Genomic DNA, 20,561 nt, shown 5'->3' with positions numbered 1-20,561 from the left:
CAGGTCAGCTGCCTCTGCTGGCGAATTTTCAGTTAATGATACTCCAGCAGTGATTGTTCTTTCTCAACATATCTATAAAAAAAAATTAGCAAAAACGAATTAGAGTTAAAGGTTTCTTCTTTTTGCATGACTTGTTGAAGGCATGGACTGCTTCTCAGTGGTGATAGAAACCCAGCGCCCAGCAGTCCTGCCTCTGGGACTCACATAGACCAAGAGGGTACATTTGAATGTGAGAAAGATGGATAGAAACATCTGCTACAGTGGAACATACATTTGTGTACATAGGACCCAACAATGCCACTCTAGGTAAACATGTGTATTTGTGGAGTCTCCTGAAGAGATGAGTGTAAGAATTTTTATAGCAGCACTGTTTTCAATACACAAAACACAGAAGTACGCAAAAGCTTGTCAATAGAAGAGTGGATACATGAACGGTGGAATATTCATTCACACAGTGGGATATAATATATGTCAGTGAGAATGAAAGGAGTGTAACTACAAGCAGCAATGTGGAAGAAGCTCACAAATGTAGAGTGAAAGAAGCCAGGCAAAAAAGAATACATGAGCAGAATATGAAGTTCAAAAATAGGCAAAACTAAGCTTCACATTAAAATTCAGGACAGTGGTTACCCTTGGGATGGGGGGTGGTCAGTGGTCAGAAGCAGCAAGAGCAGGGCTCTGGGAAGCTTTGCTAATTTCTTTTCTTGACTAAGCTGCTATTCACACAGGTCTGTTCTGTTTGTTTGTTTTTTTTTCCCCACAATGATCAGGACTTTATTTAAAAATTAGTAAACAATAGTGTAGAATCATTGATATGTAAATTTCTAAAATCCTGCATCTTAAATTTGGTTGGCAAAGACCAGTTAGTGGCTCAGTGGTAAAGAACCCACCTACCAATGCAGGAGACACAGGAGACGTGAGTTCAATCCCTGGGTCAGGAAGATCCTGTGGAGAAGGAAATGGCAACCCACTCTAGTATTCTTGCCTGGAAAATCCCACAGATAGAGGAGCCTGGTGGCCTGCAGTCCACGGGGTTGCAGAGTCAGACACGACTGAGCACGCACATACAATTTAGCCTACACAGTTAGCTATAGGCATGAGTTTAGTCTTCCATGTAGAAACCAGATACTAAAGTGTAAAGAAAAAAGCTTCCTATTGTTTGAAAATACCAGTTTTAAGTAGAGGACTGTAAAAATGCGTAGATGTTTAATAAAAGAATTGACTGTACAGGAGTACTCCCCTTTCACATTATTCCTTTTTACTTCATATGCGAGTTATTAGTTACGCTATAGGATTTAACTGTCACAATACTAAAAGGCAACTATTTAGGGAAGAGGCAGAAAAAAAGAATGCATGTAAGCTAGTATTTCCGTTAGGTACAGTGAACATAATAGTGTTTTCGGAAGGCAAGATAAAAATTACTCAAGTCTAGCTTGTTTCTCACTGAATAAAAGCAATAGGCTAAACACAGAGCTCCTCTGTGAATCTAATAATCAATGCCTTGGTCACCACATTGGTCATCTCTGGGGTAGTCATCTTAGTACTCACCATGAATATTCATCCGGGTATTCTGCCTGATAATCACTGTCACTGATTTCCGGCTCATTGGTTCCTGTTCCTTGGCTTCCATTGTGAATGACAGGTTCTGTGGGAGCAGCATGGATTCTTGCTGCCCAAGTCCATACACACTCATTCCTTTCTGGGAAGCGACTTTGTTGGTACTTGGCTGTAGAAAAATTGTGGAGTTGCCCACAGGTTGTAATGTTAGCTTCTAAATGTCTCTTCCGGTACCCAGTGCTAACATCCCCACCTGCCTGGCTCCTTTGTTCGTGCCCATTTGCAGACTAATTGTGGTCTTATCCAAAGATTTGTCAGTTTGCATTTGGGGATCACAAAGATGCCTCCTCGTCCCTTAGGCTGTCTTCCCTGTTCACCTGGCGCATTTGTCGGCTCCCATCTACAAACTGGTTACACTTTGGCCAGCTTTTAATTTTCCTTCATCAAAACATCTTGTTTTTCTGTGTACTTAGCTCCAATGTCAATAGTTGTATGGAATCCTTTTGCTTTGGTCAGACCTTCTAGGGCCATGAGCATCGTCTGAACCTGGGTGGTGTTTCCATTCTCAGAAAGATCATTTGCTTCAAATATGTCGTGTGGCCTCATGCCATAAGTCTGAGTAGCTTTAATCAAGTTACAGTATTCTCCAACTGAGGCCAGTTTAGTGAGAACTCATTGACCTTCCCTGAGTCTGGCTGTATTGTTCATGAGTTCACAGAGGATTATGCCATCTTTTAAGTCCAGCTGGAAGTTGGTGCCAGTGCTCATGCCTGTCACCTCTTCTGTCCAATAGCAAAGATCTTCTTCTGCCCAATGATCATGCTTGGAAGCAATCCTGTTCTTGACCTCGGCCTAGAGCCCATAGGAACGGCGCTTGTTGAAGTGGGTCATGATGATTCAGGTGATGGGAAGAGGCTGAGTTCGTGTCTGGGGGATTTCTTGCTCTCGGCTTCCCTGCTCCTGGCCCTGAGGAGTGGCTGCAGCACAAGGTGCTCGGAGCTCGCTCCTCTGGCTGGTGAAGGAGTCGCTGGGACTCGGGCGGCAGGATGCGGGCCGTGCCTTGGCTGCTCAGTTGAACAAGGTCCTGCAGAGCCTCCCGGTCAGCTGTGGAGTCTCGCACAAACTAGGTCTGTTCTGTTTTTGAAAGTTCAACATGCTGTACACCTAAGATTTGTACATTTTTTTGGTAAATTATACATTTTAAAATATAGAATGTAATATATGTGTGTGTGCGTGCTAAGTCGCTTCAGTCTGGTCCAATTCTTTGTGACCCTATGGATGGTAGCCCTCCAAGCTTCTCTGTCCATGGGATTCTCCAGGCAAGAATACTGGAGTGGGTTGCCATGCCCTCCTCCAGGGGATCTTCCCCACCCAAGGATCAAACTCACATCTCTTACATCTCCTACATTGGCAGGCAGGTTCTTTACCACTAGCGCCACCTGGAAAGCCCATAAAGTGTAATGTGTGTGTATATGATTACATATGAATATATTCATATACATAATTGTTATCAGGTTTTCTCCACCTCTAGTTTTCATTCTAAAATAAAATGCTGTAGGGACTTCCTGGCGGTTCAGTGGTTAAGACTCCTCATTTACAATGTATGGGGCATGGGTTCAATTCCTGGTTCAATCCCAAATGCCACACGGAATGCCAAAAAATAAAACATTGTTAAACATGATACAGACGATGGAAGTGTGATAAGTACATCCAATCAGAAGAAATTCCTGCATTCATTCAACAAATTCTGATGAGCAGAGACTGGGCCAGGTGGATGGCTCCTGGCCTGGGAAGGAGTGGGAGGTGGGCAAGATCGGGCAGCACCCCCACGTCCCCACCAGTGGCTGCATCCTCACTGGGGTGCTCACTGTCTTCTCACGTTGTCCCTGCTCCTTTGTTCCTCCCTCCCACCTCCCCACCTTGACCCTTCTTTTTCCCTCTATTGCCTTCCCCCCACCATGCTTCTTGTTTTGACATTGGATGTGAACGATCATCGGAGAGGCCATCTGCCTGAAATTAGAGACTGCACAGTACTAGCCTTGCCCAGGTTTTGGGAGCACCCCTGGAGAAGGGCTGTTAGGACAGGAATCGTTTCTCTGGAGAGAGTCTGTGGATTCTCCCCAGGGACTGGGTCCCAGGCCCCTGAGAGCGAGGAAGAGCCAAGCCTGAGAGTGAAAGCTCCACCACCAAGTGTAGTGAGGCCAGACTCAGGCTTTGCTGCAGAGAGAGCCCGGCCTCGTGCTCTTAGAGACCGTCAGAAGGGGGAGGGCCCAGGCTTCACCCGGACCCTGACACAGAGGGGCTCACAGCATGTCATTCCTCAGGCCACCCATCCCCTGAAGACCGCTGAAGCTCAACTAATTAAATATAGTTCCATTATGGAAATAATCTGACAATAATAATGAGAAAATCCTGTGAGACGTAACTATTTTAAGATTGGTTTAAACTCTTGGAAATGAATATCTCTGGGGCCAATTCTCAGCATATAAGCAAGTCAAGGTCACTGTCATTCCCACTGCCTTCACCGTAGGAACCTCTTCTCCTTGTAAAGAAGAGACAACTTCAATTTCGAATAATGCACCATGACTGATGATGACAGTGTGGTATGTTTATCATGGGCTGTAATTATGGGCAAGAGACTTTCGTGGAGCAGACTTGCCCATGGTTAATTTGTGGCTAAAACTTACAATATGAACAATCACCAATTTGAGAGAAATTCTCAGCTGGGAAATAACCAGAAATAACCAGGCTGAGGGAGAGGGGTGAGGGAAGCTGACTTCCAGCGGGACCTTCCTGGGTAGCCAACCTCTTCCTCAGTGGTCCTCGCCTCCCTGGGGGTCGGAGTCCCCAGGTGGGATGTGTCTTCTTGAGCCATGGACTGTGCATATGCATGTGTGTGATCATCGGTGTGTGAGGACACGAGGACAGGGAGAGAGCTGCAGAGCCTCTCAGGCGCCTGCTCCACTTAAAGTCCTGATTCCCTTCATCTACAGAGACGGACACTTGCTCCCAGCAAAGCTCTGTGCCCAAGCCAAATGCTGCATCATGCTGTGTGCTGAGCAAGGGTATGGGATCTCCCTGGGGCAACCCCTGGGAACTCTAAGGAAAGGTGAAGGTGTAAGAGATGCAGGAAGGACTCAAATCTAATTAGAAAGTTTATCCTCCAGTAGACTGCATACATGCACACAAGCACACCTGCCTGAGTGCTTACTCTGTGTAAGTACTGTGCTAAGTGCTTGCCATCCACTCCTACAGCAAGCCCTTCTAGCTGCCCCTTGAAGTCAATTGCTGTTATTGTTTAGTTGCTAAGTTGTGTCCGACTCTTTTGCAACCCCATGGACTGCAGCCTGCCAGGGTCTTCTGTCCATGGGATTTTTTAGGCAAGAATACTAGAGTGGGTTGCTATTTTCTCCTCCAGGGGATTTTCCCAACACAGGGATCCAACCTGTGTCTCCTGCATTGGCAGGCATTTTCTTTGCCGCTGAGCCACCTGGGAAGCCCGTGAAGTCAGCAGCTACCATTTTTTCCCCCATCTTACAGTCGAGGACATTAAGGCCCAAGGAAGTTCTATAACTTGCCCAGAGTCATGTAGTTCGCTCTGTGGGTGGAAAGTTTCAATAGACCCTCTTCTCCTCTTGCTTCTTCCCAGTCCTGCCCCCACCAGGAGGAATCAGAAGGAAATTGAGATGAGGGGGCCAGGTGTGGAGTTTTCTGCACGCAGTGGTGTGTATGCAGTACCTGCCTTTCCAGACCAGTGGTGAAGGACAGTGTTACCATCAAATCACATCTAACCAGGACATGCTGCTGAGAGCTGCACCTTTTAAGAAGAGTTCTGGACATTAGTATATATAAAGTAGAAAACCAACAAGGATCTACTGTATAGCACAGGAAACTATACTTAATATTTCTTTTGTGTATGTGTGTGTGTGTATATATATATATATTCAATATCTTGTGTTTGTGTGTGTGTGTATAACTGAATTACCGTGCTATGCACCCAAAACTCACTCTACATTGTAAATCAACTACATACTTCAGTGAAAAAGTAAGTAAAGATAAAAAGTTATTGGAGAAAGCTGTGTGGGTTAAAGGTGATAGGGGTGGGGGAGGATGGCATGCATCATAGCATCTGGAGTTTCTAGGATCAGATGGACATCATGGTCAGAAATTCTTCAGTGGGGGTCTTCTCTGGCTGTCCAGTGGCTAAGACTCCATGCTCCCAATGCAGGAGGCCTGAGTTTGATCCCTGGTTGGCGAACTAGATCCCACCTGCCGCAACTAAGACCCAGCTCAGTCAAATAAATGTTTTTTTTTTAATGAAATACTTCATTGGCAATGTCATTGCCTAAACTGGGACCCCTGCGATGAAAACCAGGTTTAGCCAAGATAAAAGCAACCATTTCTGGAGGTTCACTTAGTGGACATTGATAGACAAGATCAATCTGTGTGTGGCTGGTGGAGTTTAAATGGTTTCTCCCTGAAGGGTCATGGACTTGAGAGAAGGCCTATGTCCTCCAAGGAATATAGCAGAAGAAATCCGCTGGAATTACACATTACAGTGGTAAATCACAGTTGGTGTTTACTGCTGAGTAGATGACACTCCTGTTAATCCCAGACTTCCCTTTGCCTTATCTGAGGTTGTGTTTGCGGGGTTACATTTGGACACTTCATTCCTAGCTAGCAGAGCAGCTTCGTGTTTTGTTTTTTGTGTGTGCAAAATTGGAAACTGACAGCCCAGCGTGGCTTTTTCTCCGTGTCTCCTGTAGGGAGGCTGCGAGGATGCAGCCTGAGTTGGCCCTGGCTGGAGCCACCCTGGTGAGGGCAGCTCTCCATCCTTGTGCGTGACCCATCACTTCCTGGCATCCCAGCGTCTCCTTCCTGAAAGGGTGGGTGAAGGGCGTTTTATAGGAATATGTCATCAGTAGAACACTCTTAGCCCCTGGAACCTCATTGTCCCTCAGACAGCAGTGAGGGACCCCTTAGCTACAGTGTCATTTATACGTGTTGAAGTGACATAATGGAGTCCTGGCTTTTGGCCAAGAAGGTATGGATGTGTGTGAGTGACTTTAAAAAAAGAAGCACAGCCTGTGATGTTGATTGACCCAGACAGGCCATTGGTAAAGAGTTACTAAGCATCCATTATGTATAAGACATTTGTACTCGTTTCCTGCGGCCACTGTAACAAATTACCACAAACTAACTGGCTTCCGACAACAAAATCTATTCTCCCACGTTCTGGAAGCCTGAAATCTGAAATCAAGGCGAAGTCTTCTGAGAAGGACACCCAGAATCAGGTTTGAAGGATAAGGAGGAGTTTGGGAAAGATCTAACGGTCATTTTAAGCAAAAAGAACAGGATGGTGCTTTCAAGGTGACCTGAGCACCCTTGTGGCCAAGTGAGGGTACAGGATGGGTGGGTGGATGGGTCAGAAGAAGAGGTGGTGCACACGGGCTGAGACCAGACCACACATGGGTTTATGTATCCCTGAACTTTGTGCTGGGGGACTGTGAGTCACTGAGGATTGTAGCAGAGGAAAAACATGATCACATTTGTGCTGTGCAAAGTGCATTCTGACACCAGTGATCACATACACCGAGGCGGGGGAGGGAATTGAAGCAGGGAGACCAACATGGCAGAACAGCTTCCACCTGCAAACTTTAGCCCTGCAAACTCTAAGCCCCCCGGATGGTTTGTTCACATGAAGCTATCTTTGTCAAGAGGAGAGTCCGCAGACAAGGCAAAATAATTGTCACCAAAAGCCCAGATCCCACCACTCAGCAGACCCTACCACCCAGCAGACCCCACCACCCAGCAGACCTCACCACCCAGCAACCTCCATCACCCAGCAAACCCCCACCAGGCAGCAACCCCCACCACCCAGCAGACCCCTGCTTGGCAGATAGGCATGGTGTCCATGGCTCCTCACGCATTGCAGCTTAGCTGTCAGTGCTCCGACTTTGCCATCTTGAAACAACTGGAGGAGAAGGCTGAGTTTCTCATGACTCCCTTTCTTCTAAAACTAATATATCAGAAGGGGGAACTTACCTGAAGGTGGCTCAATGGCCTCTAAGAGGAGAGAGAATTGAACCACTGTTGGCTCAGTGGCTGTCTTTCCTGAGAGTCAAGCTTAAGTAATCCTACCAACTCTCTGGTCAGGTTGGGCTGACCTCTACAAAGTTATCTTTTATCCAAGATACATTTCAGGCCAATGTATACTCACTCTGTGAATCTTGAACGTTAGTCTGGCTTTGGCTTCTAACCAGTTCCCAGACAAAATCTCATCTACAGAGGCAGGTTCTATTAGGCAAGCAAAAGCTTACATCACCTCTTTCATCCCAACTTCTCAGTTTAGAAGAATTTCAGGAAACACCTTCAGCATCCAGTTGGAGACCAGTGTGACAGTTCAGGTGAGAAATGATGATAGCCTGAGTGAAGGCCGTGGCAGTGCAGCTAGAGATGAAAGAACAAGTCAAGAACAGTTAAGCAATAACCATACAGCCATGCTTAATATTTACTGAGCACTTTGTACGTGCCAGGCTGAGATAGCCTAGGTATTATCTCATTCAACCTTTGCAACAACCCAATCAGTTAGGGATTATTATTCTCTCTGTTTTATACATGAGGAAGTGGGCTTAGAATCAAGTGGGTAATTTGCCCATTTTAAGTGCAGAACCGGGATTTGAGCCTAGGATTTGAGCCTAGGAAATCCGACTTCACAGCTTGCATTTTATTTTTTAAAAAATATTTGTTTGTTTGTTTATTTATGGCTGCATCAGGTTTTAGTTGCAGCATACAGTATCTTTGTTGTGGCATGCGGGATCTTTCATTGCAGCTCGCAGACTTCTCTCTAGTTGCAGTACCTGGGCTTAGCTGCCCTGTGGCATGTGGGATCTTAGTTTCCTGACCAGGGATCGAACCCACCTCCCCTGCATTGCAAGGCGGATTCTTAACCACTGGACCACCAGAGAAGCCCCCAGAATTTGCATTTTAAATCTCTGTCTTACTGTCTCAAACCAGGAGGATTTGGTAAACTCCTGGATGTGGGGGTGGGGAAAGAAGAATAAGAGGAAAGGGAGGGTGGTTCCAGATGAGGGAAACAGGCAGACAGATGGCAGACGGGACCCCTCACCAAAAAGGGAACACAGGGAAAAGAATGGGTTTGGACAGAAGAATGTTAGCATGTTGATGGGGACCATCTGAGTAAGATGTCTGTTAAATGGTTGGGTGTTTTAAAAAAGGGAGCTTTAGAGAGTGATTGAGGCTAAAGAAGATTTGGAGCAATCCGTTTCTAGGCAGCAGAGGAGTGTGTGGGCAGCAGGTGTGGGGGATATGTCGGTACTGAGATCTTCTAGAAAGGAAAATGAGCAGAGAAGACAATACGGGATAGAATCTCAGGACCTGCAACACTTACGGGACCAGTGAAAGAGGAGCCCTTGGATGAAGAAATAGTCCATGGATGGTAGGAGCATGAGGAGAGAGTAGGTCATGGAAACCAGTGGAGGAGGAAGTGTGATGAAGGAGAGAGGGTAGCAGTGTCTAATGCAACAGACAAATCATGTAACGTGAGAACTGAAGGTTACCCTTGCACTTGGCAGCTAGTCGATGTAAAATCAGCTGTTACAATGCAGATTATTGCAGCCACTTTGGAAGACACAACAGCAGTTTCTGTGCTTCCCAGGTGGCGCTAGTGGTCAAGAACTCACCTGCCAATACAGGAGACTTAAGAGACGCAGGTTCAATCTCTAGGTTGAGAAGATCCCCTGGAGGAAGGCACGTATTCTTGCCTGGAGAATCTCATGGACAAAGGAGCCTGGAGGGCTCCAATCCATAGGATCATACAGTCAGACATGACTAAAGCAACTTAGCATGCAGCACATCAGCTTCTTACAAAACTACACACTGTCCTACCGTATGATTCAGCAATTGTATTCCTTGGTATTTACCCAAATGAGATGAAGACTTATGTACACACAAAAATACGCATGTAGAGTTTTTAAATTGAAATGTAGTTGACATGTATATCAGTATTGTGTTCATTTTAGGTGAACTACACAGTGATTTGACACTTACATACCTTATGAAATGATCAGCACAGTAAATCTAGTAACCATCTGTCCCCATACAAAACTATTACAATGTTATTGATGATATTCCGTATTCTGTATATTACATCCCTGTGGCTTATTTGCCCTTGGATGTTTATAGCAGGTTTATCCATCATTGTGAAAAGTTGAAAGCAACCAAGATGTCTTTTAGTAGGTGAATAGATAAATGCTGGTACATCCATACAATGGAATATTATTCAGCACTAAAAAAAAAAAAAGAGTTATCAAGCCATGAAAAGACAGGGAGGAACCTTAAATGCACATTACTAAGTGAAAAGAGCCAGCCTGGAAAGGAGACATATTGTATGATTCCAACTATATGACATTCTGGAAAAAGCAACACTTTAGAGACAGTAGAAGGATCAGTGGTTGTTAAGGGTTGTGGGGGAGGGAGGGATGAATGGTGGAGCACTAATCCAATGAAGCTGTTGTGTATGATACTCTCATGGTGGGTATATGTCATTATACATTTGTGCAGACCCAAGGACCTGTACAGCACAGAGTGAATGCTATACAAACCATGGGCTTTAGTTAATGAGTCAATATTGACTCAGCAGTTATAACAAATGTACCACACTAATACAAGATGTTAATAATAGGGGACACTGTGGTGAGTTCGAGGGCCAGGGTGTGGGTTAAGAGCTATAAGGAACCTCTTTATGCTTTCTGTTTAGTTTTTATATAAACCTAAAACTGCTCTAAAAAGTAAAGTGTATTAACTAAAACTGAAAGAGGGAAATGCAAAAGGAATAAAAAAAGCAAAGGAAAGAAGAAGAGAAAGCTGTATACATACAGTCTTGAAAGTGGAGCATGAACCCATAATTATGACTAATCCAATTCTGTGTGTTTGAGTTCCAAGCTGTATACAAATCTGACCAGTCTCTCTTACCAACATCTAGAGTTCCCATCACACATGCAAGTTACAGGCCAGTGTCTTTGGCATGATGTGAAAATTTTTCCACAACCTGACTGCAGTGCCATCTGTAATCTTTGCCTATGTGTTATAAGCTCCAGCTGCAGCATCTCTCTTTTTATAGATATATATTTTTATTTTTATTTTGGCTGTGCCAGGTCTTAGTTGCAGCAGGTGGGGTCTTCAGTCTTTGATGTTTGCAGCATGTGTGGTCTAGTTCCTTGACCAGGGATTGAACCCAGGCCCCCTGCTTTGGGAATGTGGAGTCTTAGCCACTGGACCACTGGGGAAGTCCTGAAGCAAGTCTCTTTGCCCCTCTTTCCTACACTTTCAGACGACTCTGCCTTCACTCTTGCCTCTTGCTGTTTCCTCTGCCCATGCCCTCCCCCACTTCTCTCCCTAACAAAATCCTCTCATCCTCCAAGACCCAGTTCAACTATGACCTTCTCTGTAAGAGCGTTCCTGACCTCCTTTCACCCCAGCACACCAAGCAAGAAAGCTCTCTTGCTGGGTTTCCGTAGTTCTTTGTGACTGTCTCTTCAATAAATGTTTCATACACCACAGAATCAACAACCACAGCATCAGGGATGGTTTAGCAAGAAAACTGGGGGTAGAAAGAAGCCAGATCAAAGCAAGTTGGAGTGGGTAAGAGCTGACATATGGATACATGGCAGGTGGACTACTCTCTGAGGTTGGTTTTATTGTCATTTGGTATTGATTGTGTAGCGTTACCTTTAGCATTTGTGGTTTTACCCAGTAGAGGTTGAGGACAGTGAGAGGAAAATTCTGGGGGTGGCTGTGGTGCCGTCCAGTGCTGACACACCTCTGTCACTTGAGATCAGTAATTCTTAGAGTCCCAGGAGATGCTTTCCTCTTTTTTGAGGAGGAAGAGAGAGGGAAGAACGAATCCACCCCCCATTTGTTATCTCTTGGAGGTTTTGCAGCCGTAGCCTGCTTAATCTTTGGGGAAAGGAAAAAGGAAAAAGTCAACCCCCCAAAAAACAAAACAGAAAACTAGTTGACTTAGTTGGCACCTCTTCTATTTCTTGTGGGATCTACAGACTCCTGAAGACCAATTAATGCTTAGAAAAAACAATTGATTATTATCTTTTCTAGCATCTATTGAACAGCCATTAAAGGCTAACTATGTTCAGGAACTATGCCAGGCACTGGAGATACAAGATAAACAAAATAGCATTTCTGCCTTCAAGGAGTTCAGTGTAACTAGGAAGACCAACCTTGAGCCCATGCCAGCAAATTACAGAGTGAGGGGAGCTCAGGTCATAGTCACTAGGGCTGCCATTACAAGGTACTGTAGACTGGGTGGCTTCAATGGCAAGAATTTATTTCTTCGTAGTTCTGAAGGCTGGAAGCCCCTGATCAAAGTCCAGCAGAGTTTGTTTCTGATAAGGATCTTCCTGGCTTGCAGATGATGGCTTTTTTTGCTGTCCTTACATGGCGTTTCCTATGAGCATGGCTTGGAGGCAGGGGTGCAGGTGTGAAAAGAGAGGGGCGGGGGAGAGAGTGAGCATGGAGAGACTCTTTGGTGTCTCTCCTTATAAGGACACTAATCGTATCAGATCAGGGCCCTACCCTTAGAACCTCATTTTACCTTGCTTATGCTTGTGCTCAGTCTTTAAGTCATTTCTGACTCTCTGCGATCCCATGGACTGCAGTCCACCAGGCTCCTCTGCCCATGGGATTTTCCAGGCAAGAATACTGGAGTGGGTTGCCATTTCCTTCTCCAGGGGAATCTTTCCTGACCCAGGGATTGAACCCATGTCTCCTGCATCTCCTGCATTGGCAGGAGGATTCTTTAGCACTGAGCCACCTGGGAAGTTCTGTTTTACCTTAATTATCTCCTAATGGCTCCATTTCCAATATAGTCACATTAAGGGTTAGGGCTTCAGTACCTGAATTTGGGGGTGACACAATTTTCAGCCCATAGCAGGGTTTACAGAAAACTGTGGGAGAACAGATAAGCGGGTGATCATCTTGTCGCAGGGGAGACGGAGCAGCAGAAGGCTCGTAAGTGGATGACACTGCATCTGGATTGTGGGCCATTTGCTATGTGATGTGAGTGCCCAGCCCCAACTTGGCAGCTCTGGTGATCTAGCAGCACCAGACAACCAAAAAGTAGTTATCATTGCCCTATGTAAAAAGGAGAGGTTTCTGCATCACAAGCCTCCTGTCAGCCCCATCTTTATTCAGTGGTGTATCCTTGTACCACCGATAGTATTTTGACATGTCAGCAGCTTTTCTTGATGGTGAGGTATGTCATAGGTTTTCTGAAGAGTATCCAGATGTCACTCAACTTTCACTGCAACAACCTCTCTAATGCCTCCTGCGGAGGTGATTATTTGAAAAATCCAGTAAATGTCAGATTCAGAAGAGCATAGTTACTGTACGTGCGATGTTCTCAGGAAATCAGCATAACTGTTCCTTAGCCGTGATGGGCTTGCTCAAGACTTGCCTCTCCGTCCCTGCCTTTTGCAGACAGCACGTGTGAACACCAGGCTCATGAGCAACCAGTGTTGTCCTGTCCTCACCAACAGTGTTGTGCTGAGGGTCGCTGACTCTGGAGTCGGTCTCTCAGAAGGAAATGTCCCAGGACCGCTGAGCAAATGAACCACTCCTCGCTTTATCCTTCTGTCGCATTCAGTGTCCGGTTCTCAGCTGGCATCTGGCCTTTTGGGCCATGATCAAGGCTGATCAGGTCAAGATGATGGGTTTCTTCAAGGTAGGGAGCAAGTCGCATGCATCTGTGTTCTAAGCTCATTGGTCCTCCAGTAGCAGTTGCAGTAACCCAGCAGTGATCACTTTTGACTAAACTAGTATAAAGGTCTTGCATTAAAAATAGGAGTGTCATTCTACCGGCATTTGGTCTCCCCAGGGAATTCATTCTTGCTGCAGCACACCAGCCATAGTTGCTAGCTATTCTCCTGCCCTTGGTATAAGCCGAACACTGGCCAAAGCAGAATCAGCCCCCTGCGCATAGGAGCTGCTGCCCTCGAGGGAGCGGGGGCAGGGTTTTGGGCAGAAAGGGGGTTCAGAGGGTTCATGCCGACAGTCATTTTCCCATCTCCAGAACAAACAATTCCGGCTTTAGAAATGAGGGGGGAGAATAGTAATATTAGCACAAGTCAGACTCAGACCCCTCTTCCTTTCTGTGATTATTCAAGTTGGGAAGTTGGTTTTCCGCTGCTTCAGCAAGTGGTCTGGAAGACACACCTGTGACGTAGAGGGCCATTGACAGCCCTTGAAAGAGCTCCCTGTCTTCTCCCTTCCCCTTTTCCTGCAGAGACTCTGTTCAGAGGAGGATTTCTGAGACAAACTATCAGTTCACAAACACTGGAAACAGTTTCTCAACCAGCCCCTAGTCTCCTATGCTGCTGCAGTCCCTGTGTTGGAACCCTCTGCCTAAAGGGCTGGGTTGGGAGAGTCTCTGGGTCTCTGCTGTTTCCACAAAGCGAACATTTCCCTAACTGCTGTCCTAAAGGCAGTTCCTTACAGATTTCAACTCTTCTTGCATCCTCCCTCCTTTACAACCTGTACATGCATCTCTGTATTACTGCTGAAAGAATGCAGACTTTGTTTCTCTGTCGTCTGAACATCATTGACAACCATTCCACCCATCTGTGAATTATTCCCTGAGTCTTTGATCAGAGCAGTGTTACAGGTCCTCTGCCGGCAGGAGGGAGCAGTCCAACAAAATCGGAAGACCCAGGACTTTCAGAAGCTGTGCCGGGCAGACTAGGAAGCCACAAAACATTGCGAGCTGGATGGATGTCCTAGTATGCTTTTTAATGTGATCTGGCCGGTGTTGGCTGAGGAAGCTCAAGGGGAAAAGGCAGCGAACATTGTAACGTAAATTACTGCGGACCCTTGCGCGTGACAGTACTAGGAAGCTAATGATCTCCAAGAAAGAGCTGACCGTGATTTTTCCAGCAACAGAAAATGATGTAGAACGGGGAGGACAGACCCCCCCAGATGTGAGTACAATCTCTCCTCAACACAGGGTTTGGACCAGTAGGAGCAAAGAGAGTTATCTTAACTGATGGTGCTCCCTAACCAGAGTGTCTGTGGACCATCTCTGGGTGGGCTGTGCGTAATGCCTGGCTGGAACTTCTGTGTGCAGATTTCTTCTAAAATATTTTTGCCTTGTTAGGAGACTGAATGCAGTGGCTTTGAGATATCGGTACCAGGGGACCTTGTTATAAATCTTCAAGAAAACCCCATAGACCTTTTGCTATAAAAAGAAAATGGATCACATCACAGACCAAGCAGCTGTGTGGCCCCCTGGCATTTGATGGGAGACAAAAGCACTGACGAATTGGAAAGCAATAGAAAATGGGGCAGTGGGCCAGGAGGAAGGAGAGAAATCTTAGGAAGCTAAATTCCTTTCTCAATTCATGATGCTCATTGCATATTTATGATCGTGCATTTATTTCCTTCCTGCTTAAAGAACTGGCAGCTTGTTTGCATTTAAGGTTTTTCTCCTGTGAAAAACGCTGTAAAAGTGACAAAGAGGGATGTGATTGATAGACTTGGGGCAGAAATTCCTCACAGCCAGCAATGGAAAGTGTCTTGGATAATAGCTGGTCTATTTGGGAGCGAAAGCTCACATTTAATGAGGGAATGGGGCTATGCAGCCTCGATACCCAACAGGTAGGCAGTAACTCTGATTGCAGACTGCTCACCATCCCTCTCTATTCCTCTGCCCTTCCTACTCACTACTGGGGGTCCAACATCCTCCTTACCCCTCCCACCAGCCCAGTCCCTTCCGCCTGGTCTGATTTGTCAGTTCAGAGGTATCAGAGGAAAGGAGAGTATCTCCTCACTGCAGAAGCATGGGGATCATTGTTCTGGAAAAGAGGTCGGGATACCAAAGATGTCGGGCAATGATCATGAGAGAGGTGGAGAGGAAAATGAGCCCAGGGTGGCAGTCACAAAGGAAGACTCAACCACTTTGATCCCTCCCTCCGCCCCCCTCTGCTGTGTGTCAATGAAAATGCAGGTGAATGCTGGAGGTCCTTTCAGTGAAGCGATTACTGGATTTAAATTGAGTGTGAACTTGAGATCCCCAAGGTATGTGGGTGCATCCCTGTGGGATACAGGGACTATACTAACAGCACAGTAGAAACCGGGAACCTGAAATTCTGTTCCTGCTTTTGCAGGCAGTTTTCTTTGCCCCTCTGGTGGTTGTGGGGGCGATCCAAAATCCCATGAGAGACTTGTCCTAGAGGCACCCTCAGCCTTAGGCAGGCTGTGCGTTGGCTGTGGTGGAGGGGGTGGATTGGGGTGGGGCATTTCATTCTTAAGTAGCTGCCATGGAAATTTTTTTTTTTTAATAAATGACATTTCTACTTGGCCAACATTTTCTCAGAAATGTAGTGTCTCTCCCTCTTAAAAAAAAAAAAAGGAATAGTAATGTGTGCTGGATTTGTAAAGCACTGTTTACCAAAGGTAATCACGGGCTATCTCAGTAGCTTGCAGCCATGGCAATCAGTGTACCTCGGCTTTTGTCTCAGTGTCTGCGAGGCAGAATTTATTCCATGGGACAGAAGGGAGGGAGGGAGCAGCTGTAAGCATAGACAGGCCTGCTGACCCGTGCTTCCGTTGCTGGGGAGACTGGACGGCGTTGCTGGGGAGACTGGACGGCACTGCTGGTCTGCAGCTCCTAACCTTAGCTGACGGCCTGCAAGGAGATCTCTATCCACAGGAGTTATTAGCTGCAGAGTGAAGTGGTGAAATTGTAGCCATGATGATAATATTTGTATGAACTGGGAATTGTACTCAAGACTCTCGAATGCTCGTCACAGGAAAGGTTTGGGAAGGTGGGGATGGCCTTGTAGGTCGTGTGCACAGAAATAACAAGTGAGTCAAGGAAGAAGAATGTGGTTGTGGAAGCAAGAGCATTTAGGAAGCCAGGGCTGATTTTCTGCATTTTCATGCCATTGGGTCCTGGAGTGCTTCTACTGGGTTGGGACAAACAGAGGAGAAGCTCCATGTAATTGGTGTGAAGATAGCATGCTTTACCTGAATAAAGAGAGAGAGCCTACAGTATCCTATGTTGACAAAAGCCACTAAAAGCGCTCCCAGACAGGGGGACATTCTGGGAAACCTAAAGCCCAAACTTCGGTCTTTCAGGGCAACCCTGGGATTTCCAAAGGCTTTTCCAGCCCCATTTCTGTTTTTCATCTCAACTTTATTCTTTCATTGGCTTATTCATTCAACAAAGATTTCAGGGTCATCCCAGCAGTTTCTGACCGTGGCTAAGAGAAGGGGTCTCCTGCTTGTACCTTCTCCAGGTTTGTTGCACTTCTGATGAGCCTGATGATAAGAACAGTGTGGGTTTGTGAGGGCTCCTTCTGCCTTTTTCCATGTTTTTTTTTTTTTTTTTTTGTGCCTTGCTCCGTGGCTTTTGGGATCTTAGTTCCCAGACCAGGAATTGAACCCAAACCCTTGAAAGTGAAAGCATAGAGTCCTGACCATTAGACCTCAAGGGAACTCCCTTCCCTTGCTATTCTTTACCCACACTTTGGACGGCAGATGGATGATGGAAATTTGGTCATTTGCAAGCTGAGCAGGGGCTTCCCAAGTGGCGCTAGAACCTGCTTGCCAATTCAAGAGACGTAAGAGATTCAGGTTCGATCCCTGGATTGGGAAGATCCCCTGGAGGAGGGGATGGCAACCCACTCCAGTGTTCTTGCCTGGAGGATCCCCATGGACAGAGGAGCCTGGCAGGCTATAGTCCATAGGGTCGTAAAGAGTCGGGCACAACTGAAGTGACTTAGCACGCACAGCACAAGCTGAGCAGAGATAAGAATGACATTTCTGAAGTTGTACTACTCACATTTGACCAATGACTTCACATAATAAAATACTGTCTTTAGTCCCCACAGTCCTGTTCTCCCAGCCACCTGGAGTGGTTGGTGACATGGCCCACCTGGATGTCAAGGTGAAGGAGAATCAGAGCCAATTCCTTACTCTTTAGAGACTGAGAGGACCGTGGTGTTTGCCTGGAAACCACTGTAAAGAACGTCTGTTCCTTCTGGGTCTTCAAAATTAGAATGTGTGGTAGGCCTTACGCTACAGTATTTTCTTTCCATAGCCCATGTTGGTATTTTTAATAAGTACATTTGAAGACAAAAAGAGGCCCATACTTTCTGCTGTCCTGGTAGGAATGGGTCACAGAGTCTTAAGCATTCCTTTGGCCCCCAAAACCTTCACCTTTGGCATAACACCAGTGGTTCTGGTTTGCTCTAATAGTGGCCCAGGGCTCCCAGGAGGAGTCAATCTTTAAAATTTGGTTCATTTGGCATTTGGTGGAAAGATGGGTTTCAGTTTACTGCTAGTACTACCCCCAGATCAGTGCTCTGAGCACACAAACCTGTGGGTGGTTTGTGTTGGCACAAGCCCTCCCTAGAGTAACCGTGCATGCTAAGGCACTTCAGTTGTGTCCGACTCTTTGTGACCCCATGGACTGTAGCCCCCCAGGCATGTCTGTCCATGGGATTCTCCAGGCAAAAATAGTGGAGTGGGTTGCTATACTGTCCTCCAGGGGATCTTCCCAGCCCAGGGATCGAACCTGAATCTCTTATGTCTCCTGCATTGGCAAACAGGTTCTTTACCACTAGCACCCCCTGGGTGGCCCCAAAAGTAACTGTAGCATCTGTTTATTGCAGCAGTTATTGGCCAGGGGATGGCCCGGGCCTGCTCCCAGCTCTCTGACTGTTCCAGAACTCAGGAACGTGCACTATGAACAGTGAGAAAAGGATGAAGATAGAGAATGGCAGGAAATGCTGGGAGAAAGTCCATGGATATAATCCTGTCCTCAGGGTCTCTGTGGGCTGCGGTCCATGGGCACCCAACCGGCCAGGGGAATAGGCATGTTGGCCTTGGTGAACCCACAGAGCACAGTCCAGAGGGCCTTTTGTGGTCACACTCAGTGTAGTTACCTGCCGAGGGTGAGCCTGGAAACCAGGCTACATTCAGGGGATTTCATCGGGTCTCTGAGACCCTCTGTTATCTGCAGAGCAGACCTCGCAGTTCTTGGCCTAATGGTCAAGAGGCAGTGCGGGGTGGGGGGTTGGGGGTGCGGGGTTGGGGGTGGGGGATAGGGTGGGCTGGTTCAGCACCCTCTTTGCCTTCCAGTTGCAAATTCAGGGTTTGCTCTGCAGAGGGTGCTTCCTGAGTGTCCTGTCTCCCCCAGTTCCCCTCCCCAGCAGCAAGCAATCAACAGATGCCCTAAAACCAGGGCGGAGAGATGTGGCGTGTCTCGAGTGCTGAGTGGCGCTGATGGCAGCTTTGTTCTGTAACCCCCAGGTCCCGAAGATGGCATAGTGACGAAGTCACCTTCCAATGATCAGAGCGTCTTTACCCGAGGGTGCCTGCCTGGGCCCGTGATGTCGTGTTGAGCCGAAGGAACTTGTCTACCACTTCCCCGAAAACGTCTTTCTCTCCTAATTCATGAGCCAGCAGGATGCGGTCGCTGCGCTTTCAGAACGCCTGCTCATAGCTGCGTACAAAGGCCAGACAGAGAATGTGGTTCAGCTCATCAACAAGGGCGCCAAGGTAGCAGTTACCAAGGTAACAAGAGAGTAAACACTTCAGCCATTCCCTGGGGAAAAGCCCATGTCTTAACCATGGTCCGTAAAACTGTTGTGTTTGGTTCATAGTCTTCAAAGAACTAGCTTTCCCCTCCCCCCAGTGATGGAGGTTTAGGGAGAAAGCAGGATTAAAAATGCTTTCATTGCTGTCTTTCAAATGGAGTCACTTGTAATTAGCATTTGACCCTCTTTAAAATCACAGCAGTCCGTGGGGTCGCAGTCAGGTACGACAGTGACTGGGCACACATAGCACAGAGTCACAGAGTGGCTTTTTCTCACTTCTTTAGCCAAATAGACAAGAGATCTCTGTGGAGAAGTTGGGGCACAAAAACTGACTGGGTAGAGTGTTTGCATGGAAATCACATTAAGCCTCTTGGAGAGGCTTGTGGGCGGGTCAGCCACTCCAACCTGCAGAACCTTGTTGCTCCCGTCTGAACAGTGATGGGCTTGGACCAGGTGACCCTCAGCCTCTTTGGACTGATTTCACCCAGGTCAGTGAGATGTGTAGCAAGCTTTGGAGGGCACTCTTGATCCCTCACCAACAGATGACACACAGGCCCAGGGGCAGCTTTGTAGCAAAACTGAGGTCAGGCCGACTCTGCCTAGTAAGGTGACAGGTGCAAATCCATGGACGACATAATACTGATGGCAAAACTTAGTATTGCCTCAACCACTGTGTAGAACCTCTTAGAAGAGATTCTCTTTGCACCCTCACTTTAGGGATGAGGAAACTGAGGCACAGAAAGATTGTAGTAACTTCAAGGCCCAGGGGTCCCCACCCGCTGACTGGCAGAACCGCAACTTGGACCCCCTCATGGCTCCAAAGCTCCCCCACTCCAGACCACCCAGAGAGAGCTCTGGAGAGAGGCACAGTTTCATTTTACAAACAGTAATGTCTGTTAACCCCTGACCTCCTGTGGCAAAGATTAGCCAGCTCACATTTTCAGTTACTCACGGGCAGTCTCTGTAGTTCATGCTTCTGACATGTGCTTTTTCTAGCACCACCAGGCAGTTAACTCAGTTCTGATGGCATCTCTCTGAAGAGAGCATCAGATCTCATGGACTGAGGGCTCAGTCCCGCAAGACATCCCACCCCCACACCAGCCGCTGACACTGGCTACAAGGCCAGTTATTGATATTTCTCCCAGAAATCTTGATTCCAGATTGTGCTTCATCCAGCCTAGCATTTCTCATGATGTACTCTGCATATAAGTTAAATAATCAGGGTGACAATATACATCCTTGACATATTTCTTTCCCAATTTTGAACCAGTCTGTTGTTCATGTCCAGTTCTAACTGTTGCTTCTTGACCCACATACAGATTTCTCAGGAGGCAGGTAAGGTGATCTGGTATTCCCATCTCTTGAAGAATT

General features: G+C 46.7%; 1 protein-coding gene, 1 long non-coding RNA gene and 1 pseudogene across 27 annotated transcripts in view; 1 reads left to right on the top strand and 2 right to left on the bottom strand.

Annotated features, from left to right (window-relative positions):
* The window catches only part of ANKRD6 (ankyrin repeat domain 6), a 198,918-nt gene that overhangs the window by 100,226 nt on the left and 78,131 nt on the right, over window positions 1-20,561 (top strand). For all 26 annotated transcript variants that reach the window (XR_014064960.1, XM_081528515.1, XM_081528538.1 and 23 more), the window contains exon 2: window positions 18,904-19,167. Coding sequence is in view for 17 of the 26 variants with exons in the window: in XM_081528515.1 (XP_081384641.1) it covers window positions 19,048-19,167 (120 nt within the window). In the remaining 9 variants the exon portion in view is untranslated. The remainder of the gene's footprint in view (window positions 1-18,903; window positions 19,168-20,561) is intronic.
* On the bottom strand, window positions 1,439-2,448 carry LOC145520970 (calponin-3 pseudogene; annotated as a pseudogene).
* Window positions 12,761-19,115, bottom strand: LOC145520972 (uncharacterized). The gene is made up of 2 exons (XR_014064961.1): window positions 18,959-19,115; window positions 12,761-16,908 (listed from the first exon to the last, which is right to left on the bottom strand). It is a non-coding gene; the product is annotated as an uncharacterized LOC145520972 (long non-coding RNA).

This window comes from Giraffa tippelskirchi, chromosome 9, assembly GCF_054371585.1.
Source record: "Giraffa tippelskirchi isolate mGirTip1 chromosome 9, T2T-mGirTip1v1.2.pri, whole genome shotgun sequence".
NCBI classification, from domain to species: Eukaryota; Metazoa; Chordata; class Mammalia; order Artiodactyla; family Giraffidae; genus Giraffa; species Giraffa tippelskirchi.
Note: the sequence above shows the minus strand (reverse complement) of the source record. Positions and strands in the feature narration are given on the sequence as shown.